The sequence below is a fragment of the Ochotona curzoniae genome, unplaced genomic scaffold, assembly GCF_017591425.1.
Source record: "Ochotona curzoniae isolate NIBS_2020 unplaced genomic scaffold, NIBS_Ocur_1.0 contig_2688, whole genome shotgun sequence".
Lineage (NCBI taxonomy): Eukaryota > Metazoa > Chordata > Mammalia > Lagomorpha > Ochotonidae > Ochotona > Ochotona curzoniae.
This window is the reverse complement of record NW_024465553.1, coordinates 1,202,221-1,210,099: the sequence shown is the minus strand read 5'-3', so window position 1 is coordinate 1,210,099 and position 7,879 is coordinate 1,202,221. Positions and strand designations below refer to the sequence as shown.

General features: G+C 56.7%; 1 protein-coding gene across 2 annotated transcripts in view; it reads left to right on the top strand.

Moving 5' to 3' along the window:
* The first annotated feature begins 1,115 nt into the window (after positions 1-1,115).
* RCOR1 (REST corepressor 1) overlaps positions 1,116-7,879 on the top strand; it is a 55,559-nt gene continuing 48,795 nt past the window's right edge. For both annotated transcript variants that reach the window (XM_040975038.1, XM_040975039.1), the window contains exons 1-2: positions 1,116-1,426; positions 1,507-1,566. In XM_040975038.1, the coding sequence (XP_040830972.1) occupies positions 1,192-1,426; positions 1,507-1,566 (295 nt within the window). In that variant the 5' untranslated portion in view covers positions 1,116-1,191. The remainder of the gene's footprint in view (positions 1,427-1,506; positions 1,567-7,879) is intronic.

The window sequence follows — 7,879 nt, the reverse complement described above, 5'->3', positions numbered from 1 at the left end:
GCTCGCATCCCCCTCAAGGGGTGCAGGGCTGTCGGGGACCGGGCCGGACGGGCAGATCCGGAAAAGTGGCTCCTGCGGGGGGGTGGGAGGAGGAAGTTGGCCCTCCGCCCTTTCCCAGGGCTCGCTTCCTTTTTTTCCCCTCCCTGGCCCCCGGCCCGGTTCCTAAGCCCCCTCCGTGCTGTGGAACGGCCGCGCCCCCCGAGGACTCGCGGGGACCCTCAACTCTACCCGTTCCGGCCGCCTCAGCCGCCCCTCAGCAGGGAGAGCAGAGCGTGCCGGCTTCCCACCCGCCGCCTCGCCTTCGGGGCCCCGGGCCTCGCAGCCGGCGCCCCCGGCCCTCGGCGCCCCCCCAGCCCCTGGGGAAAGGCGGGGGCGCAATTAGTTTCTTGCAATTAGTTTCCCCGTCTTTGTATGGCTCCATTCAAACTGCGGCGTAGCCCTCCGCGCTCGGGGAAAGTAGTCCCGCCCCGGCGTCCACGCCCGTCCTCGCCCGGCTCGGCGTGGTTTTAGACTTGGGGAGGCCGCCCGCCCGCCCGAGGCCTCCTCCGGGGCGGCTTGGGGGCCGAGCCGGGGGGCGGCGGGCGGGGAGGGCGGCCAACTCCTCGCGTTCGAGAGAGAGAGAGAGAGAGCGATGGATCATGGGGCGTCGAGAGATGGCAAACCTCAAACCACGTACAGTGGGCGATACGCCTCAACCCAACCCGGCCGGCAGCGGAAGCCCGGGGCCGCCCCTTCCCCGAGCGCCCGCCCCGGGGGCCCGACGGACGGGCGCGCGCAGCCAACCGCGGCCGCCGTCCGCCGTCCGCACCGCGCGGCGAGCCAATCGGCGCGCGCGGGGGGCGGGGCCAGGCGCCGCGTTAGGCTGCGCGCGCCCTGCCCGCGAGGCCCCGCCCCCGGCCCTCCCCGCCCGCGGCGCCCGGAGTAGTTGGAGCCAGTCAAGTGCGGCCGCCGATGGGAGCCAAAGTTGCGCTGGGCTCGGCGTCGGGGGCTTGAGGCGGCTCCGCGCGGCGCCCGTCGGGGCCTCCGCGCCTTCCGCTCGCGCCGGGGCGCTCCGGCCGGCCGCGCCCGCCCGGCCCGCGGCCCCTGCCCTCGGGGCCTGCCGCCCGGCCCGCACCCCCGGCCGGGCTCCCGCTCCTCGGAGCCGCGGGGTCCCTCAGCAGCACGCTCGCGCGCGGCCCGGGCGCCCCGCCGATGCCGGCCATGGTGGAGAAGGGCCCCGAGGTCTCCGGGAAGCGCCGAGGGAGGAACAACGCGGCCGCCTCGGCCGCCGCCGCCTCGGCCGCCTCCGCCTCGGCCGCCGCCGCCGCCGCCGCCGCCCCCAATAATGGTCAGAATAAAAGTTTGGCGGCTGCGGCGCCCAATGGCAACAGCGGCAGCAACTCCTGGGAGGAAGGCAGCTCGGGCTCGTCGAGCGACGAGGAGCACGGTAGGTGGCAGCCGCCCCGCGCCCGCCCGCCCGCCCGCGCCGGCCGCCCGCGCTCACCGCCTCGCTCCGCTTCCCCGCAGGTGGCGGCGGCATGCGGGTCGGACCCCAGTACCAAGCCGCGGTGCCCGACTTCGACCCCGGTGAGTAGCGGCCAACTTTGTTTTTGTGTGTCCGCTCTGCCGTCGGGGGGCCGGGGAGGCGGGCGGCCGCGGGGACACGCACGCTCACGCGTGGCCCGCGGACGTGTCCGTGCGCACGGGAGGCGCCTCCGGGCTCGGCGGGGAAGCGGCGGTGCCCCCCGCGCGCAGGGGAGCCGCGCCTCTCGGGGAGCCCCCAGCCGTGCACCCCACCCGCAGATCGGTTCCTGCAAGCAGTGCTTTCCAGGGGGCGCTTGCCTGGCCCCGAGCGGCCCGCGAGGGGCAGTTTGGTGATAGGGACCCATTTGCACATGTGTGCGCCCTTCCTTTATCTCTTCTTTTAGGCGAGGGGAGGGGAAGGGTGTTGCAAGGAGGAAGGCCGGGCGAGGCTTTAGTCCAATCGGAGATTCCCACCCACGAGAAATCCCCGCACCCCGGAATGGAACATCTACTTCCCTGGCTGCTGTTTTGTGTGGAAGCAAATTTAAAGTGGTACAGGGAGAAATCCAATCAGACAAAGGAATTCGTCGGGTTTTAAGGATTCAGTGCCTCTGAGGGGTTTCGGTCCAGAAAACGCCGGCGAGGACGGGGTTTTAGTTGGGACGCAGAATTCCGGAGAGCTGGAGTTCACCTCTTCCCGTTTTTTGAGGGGGTGGGGAGGAGGGGGCGGGTGGGACTGGAGGTCCTCTATGTGGGTTATATCCCTGGTTCGTTTATAAAGAAAAAGAGCTTTTCTTCGGCAGCAAAACTGCGGGGAATCGCAAGGTAGTCTTTGAAAAAGGCCGGCTCTGTCCAGCTGCTGTTACGGTGCTCAAATCTGGGTGTGTTTGAAGTGAAAAAGCCGAGGCATCCTGCTGGGGGACACTCCCCAGACAGGGCTTGATCCCCGTGGGCCTCGGTGTTTGACACCCGGGCTGATCCTGGTTGGCCCTTGGGACGGCTTGGATGGTCTGGGTCCTCCCATCCTTTGTGTGGACGACGCCCTTCCTGGGACTCCAGGTGCCGTGCCAGCCACCAGGGGAGGCACGCTGTGTTTTGGTTACAGCTGACCCTGTCTTCATTTTGTAGGTCAAGCCTGTCTGTGCTGTACACAAAGCTTGTCCCAGCTGTTTCTGAGTGGGTTAGCACAGAGCTAGAGAGAAAGTTGGTTAGTTTTGATACATTTATGTTACATTCCTTTGATGGCTTGGTGCAGGCCTGCTGGGGGAGGAAAACGCAGTGTTTGGCTGCTGGGTGCCCCTCTGCTGTGCTGTGGTCCGCTGGAAGCAGTGGGTGGCCGGGGCACCCCCGAAGTCCAGAAAGGAGTGGTGGCCACCACTCTGCGGTGCTGGCACTCTGCGGTGCCCACAGTCCAGCTCGGAGCAGTGTACCTGACTTGCTCAGAGTTCTGTCCTCCTAAGTGTGGGGAAGGGTCCTGTGAGGACCTGCCCTGGCCTTTGTGGTGAGCAGGTGCTGGAGGACCCCTGCCCTTATTCTAGAAGCTGTACTAGCAGGGCCCGTTGTGCCTGGGGGAGAATCGATTTCTGGCCCCCTTGTTGTCAGCTGAGCAATGGGACGTTCCTAGAAATGGCTGAGACATTCCTGCTAACTCCTGGTGATTTGTAAAGATGTGTTGTCATTGAACTCTAAGAGACCGGAGGCTTCCGACTTGAAATAAAAGTGGTTGGCAAAGAGTGATCGAGGTCCTTGAACTTCCCTCAAGCCTGCGTGGGGACATGTGGCAGTGACGCAGACTGGAGGGACCAACAGTGAACTGGAACACGAAGGAAAGCTACCACCTCCAAGTTTTGTATTCATTTTTCATTTTGTTTTGCTGAGAGATGGTGCAATTGAGAGGTATTTTATTCTCTACTTCACTTTCCAAATTCCTGCAATAACCAGTACTTGGTAAGGCGGATGCTAGGAGCCAGGAAGTCATTGGGGTCCCCATGTGGATGGCAGGCACCGCAGTCCAGTGTTTGAGCAGGAAGCCGAATGCCCAGCCAAGCAGTCACCACGGGAAGCAGGCCCTTGGACGTGGGATATGGACGTTACCAGCGGCAGTGTGGCTGCTGTGCCACGTGACGGCCTCGCTTTAAAAAGCCACGTATGACAGCGATGTCTGAGAACCAGAAATTGATGCTAACTTCCGTCCTGCTTGTTTGCTGTATGCCTGCTTCACTGTAGAAGTGGACAGCTGGGCTTCAGCCTGTCCAGCTCTACCTGTCACCCCAGGAAGGTGGACTTCTGTCCTTCAGATTGGTGGATGAAGTGAATAACACCACAGACCTGAAGATGTTGAGTGCTTCTGTAGGGCCTGGGCCAGATCAGTACAAAGTCACATGGCTTGGGAATTGAAATACAATCTTTTATTTTTTCTTTACAATGGAAGATAAAATTTGGCCAGAGTTAAATACAAAAAAATACATCTTTCTGAGATGTGCCCAGCTGGGTAGCTGCTGGCTTGTGGTGGCACTGGTTGCCCAGCTGCCCCACTGTTGATACAGTTTCCTGTTAATGCGGCAGAGGATGCCCCGGGGCTTGAGACCCTGTGCCCCTGTGTGAAGCCCAGGGAAGAAGCTCCATGGCTGGAGCCTGGCCCGACCTTGGCCTTTGTGGGGAGTGAGCCAGAAGGTGCAAGGCCTCTGTGTGCCTCCCTTGGTATGTAACTTGGCTTTACAAATAGGAATATTTAAAAAAAGAAAAAGTTCCCAGAAATAGCCTCATGTTCAATGGGGGTAGGGGGGCTAGTTGTCAGGTATCCAGACTAGTTTTTTTTTTTTTTAATATTTATTTTATTTTTATTGGAAAGACAGATTTACAGAGGAGATGCAGAAAGATCTTCTACCCGCTGGTTTACTTCCCAAGTGGCTGCAGTGGCTGGAGTTGAGCTCATTCAGAGCCAGGAACTTCCCCCAGGTCTCCCATATGGGTGCAGGAATCCATGGACTTGGGCCGTCTGCTGCTTTCCCAGGCCGCAGCAGGGAGCTGGTTGGGCATTAGAGCAACCTGGACATGAACCCGTGTGGGATCTTGGTGCATGCATAGCAAGGGTTCAGCCCCTGGGGTACCCCACTGGGCCCGACTGCGTCTGTCTTGTGCCAAGCCTCCCCTGGTGTCCTGGGACTTGGTAGTCAGAGAAGAGTCGGGGAGAATGTGTACTTTACCCTGTGCTAGCAAAGCAGTGAGTGCAGCAGTGTGCGGGCGCAGGAAGTCTTGAGCTGTGCATTTGTCACACTTGTCTTTCTGCTTGTCTTCTAACTGCGGGAGCACAGGGGGAGGATTTTAGGGTTCTTTAAGTTCTTTGTTTTCTTAGGATGCCAGCTTTGATGTTGAGTTGGTATTGCAATTAACTGATTAATAGAAAAAGGAGATTGTTTAGTCTTGAGGTAATGGTTCTGTAAAAAAGCAACCTTTGTTTAAACATGAAACCCATTATTTTTAATCAGATTTAAAAGTTTGTGGTTATCAGCTTAACTGTCATTTCAGAGTAGATTTACATTAGTAAAATATGCTTGCATGTGGTGTCAGTAGCTTTTGTTGAAAAGGATTTTTTTAAAAATTTATTTTTATTGGAAAGTCAGATTTACAGTGAAGGAGAGACAGAAAGATCTTCCATCTGCTGGTTCACTCCCCAAGTAAGCCACAACTACCAGAGCTGCGCTAATTCGAAGCCAGGAGCTTTTTCCAGTTGTCTCACGTGGGTGCAGGGTCCCAAGGCTTTGGGCCGTCCTAGACTGCTTTCCCAGGCCACAGACAGGGAGCTGGATGGGAAGTGGAGCAGCTGGGATTAGAACTGGCGCCAACATGAGATCCTGGCGTGTTCAAAAGTGGACTTTAGCCACTGCGCAGGGCCCTGAAATCACCTTGCAGGAGAGAGTGGCTGGCTGCACAGTCAGAGTCTGGATAGATAGGGATTGAGGACCAAAGGTAGTTTGGTGGTTTGGACTGAGTCAGTTCCCACAGCTGAAGGGCAATTTGGAACTCTGCAAACGGCAGGGGGGAGCAGGAGGAGCAGTTTCTTGTGTTCTATGCACACGCCTAGTCTCTGGTTTAGTTTTATGGTTTCTGCTGTTGCCTTTCAAGTTGATTTAAGGACAAGTGTTTGATACAGAGTTTAGGACCTCTCTGGGCACCTCCCCTTTCGTTGCCGGAGTGCCTGTGTTGCAGCCCTCCCTCCAGGGACGGCCTCTGGAGGACAGCAGGTGCTGGCTGAGGAACTGGGCTCTGGTCGGTCCCAGGGGAGACCCACATGGCCTTCTGGTTCCTGGCTTTGGTCTGGTTCAACCCTGGCTGCTGGAGTGAATCAAGAGTTGAAAGATCTTGCTATGTTGGTTTGTCTTTTTGCCTTTCAGATGAACAAGCTTGAAATAGTTTTTAAAAATTGTAAATTTGGTTTTACAAGACAGTGAAGAGGCTTGCTATAACGTTTGAGAAAAAACACTTTGAAATGGCGTTAGGCTGTCATTTTTGGTCTGGCTTTCTGTTGGAGCAGGCTGAGCCGTTACTTGTGGCTGCCTCATTGTGTGTGAGAGCGCTCTGATTCCTGATCCAGCCCTGGTTAAGTGTGTCTGGGACACAAGTGGTAAGCAGCCAGATGCTTGGGCCACTACCCTCCGTGTGGGAGACCCGGATGGAGGTCGTGGCTCCTGACTCTGGCCTGACCTGCAAATGGATGCTGTGAGCTGTTGGCGCATGAGCCAGCTGATGGAGGATTGATTGATCGTTGTCTTGCTGTCTTACTTTGCCTTTTAAATCAGCCAGTGGGCCTGGCGCAGTGGCCTAGTGGCTAAAGTCCTTGCCTTGAACATGGTCGCTGGTTCTAATCCCGGCAGCCCCGCTGCCCATCCAGCTCCCTGCCTGTGGCCTGGGAAAGCAGTGGAGGACGGCCCAAAGCCTTGGGACCCTGCACCTGCGTGGGATACCTGGAGGAGGCTCTGGGCACCTGGCTTTGATCTGCTCAGCTCCCGATATTGCAACTACTGTTTCTCCTCTGTATATCTGACTTTGCAATAAAAATAAATCAGTCTTTAAAAAATAAACCAGTAAATAAATATTTTAAAAATCATTTCATGGGAATGTTGATAGTAAGTGCTAAAACTTTTATCTTTTCTAGGAGGTTAAATGAAGTTTTTCTTTTTAAAGATTTATTTATGGGTCTCCCACGTGTGTGCAGGGTCCCAAAGCCTTGGGCCATCCTTGACTGCTTTCCCAGGCAACAAGCAGGGAGCTGGATCAAAAGTGAAGCTGCTGGGATTAGAATCGGTGCCCATATGGGATCCTGGCTTGTTCAAGGTGAGAACTTTAACTGCTTGACCACCAATCCAGGCCCAAAAATAAATAACTCTTAAAAATCTTCATTTGGGACCCAGCGCGATAGCGTAATGGTTAAAGTCCTCGCCTTGAACACGCTGGGATCCCATATGGGTCCTGATTCTAATCCCTGCAGCCCCGCTGCCCATCCAGCTCCCTGCCTGTGGCCTGGGAAAGCAGTGGAGGACGGCCCAAAGCCTTGGGACCCTGCACCAGTGTGGGAGACCTGGAGGAAGTTTCTGGCTCCTGGCTTCGGATCAGTGCAGCACCGGCTGTGGAGGTCACTTGGGGAGTGAATCATCAGACAGAAGATATTTCTGTCTCCTCTGACTTTGCAACAATAAATACATCTTTTTTTAAAAAGTTATTTTATTTTGGTAATTTTTATAGTTGATTAAGGCACAAAGGGTCAAGGGCTACAGGAAAATGGGTAAGGCCATTGTTTCCACATAAATATATATATGTTTTTCTGTATCTGGGGTAAGGAGAGAGATAATGGGAGAAGCCCCACCCAGCCTCCCACCCATCTCAGGTCCCCGAGGTGGGGCACGCTCCGAGTGTCCTGCTCATGCAGCTCTGATAGTTCAAAGTTCTGTATTGCTGCCGATCTCGCCACTCTAAGCATGATGGAATCTCTCCTGAATCCACTGGCTGACATAGTCTCTTCATGGTTGGGGTTCTGAGATCAGCAATTCAGTTTGAGGAGTCCCCAGAGGAACTTCGTCCAAGGTGATCCCAGACCCGATTCCTGTGTGGGTACCAGTACAGGGCACGTGCTGGTGGTTGCAATTGCTGGGTCAGTTCTGCTTCCAGCCCTGTCTTCCACATGAGACCATGAATGTTGCAGTCCAGCCTGATTCTGCCCAGCACACACTCGACCCTCACACAACGCAGTGGCAGCTGTAGGCTAGTCGGAGTGACCCGTAATAACCCCCACCAGGCCTGCCCCCTGCTTTCCACTGTGAACAGCAGGGTGGTCCAGTCTGTCCCACATCCCATTGAGCTCTCATACGTGTCTGGGCAT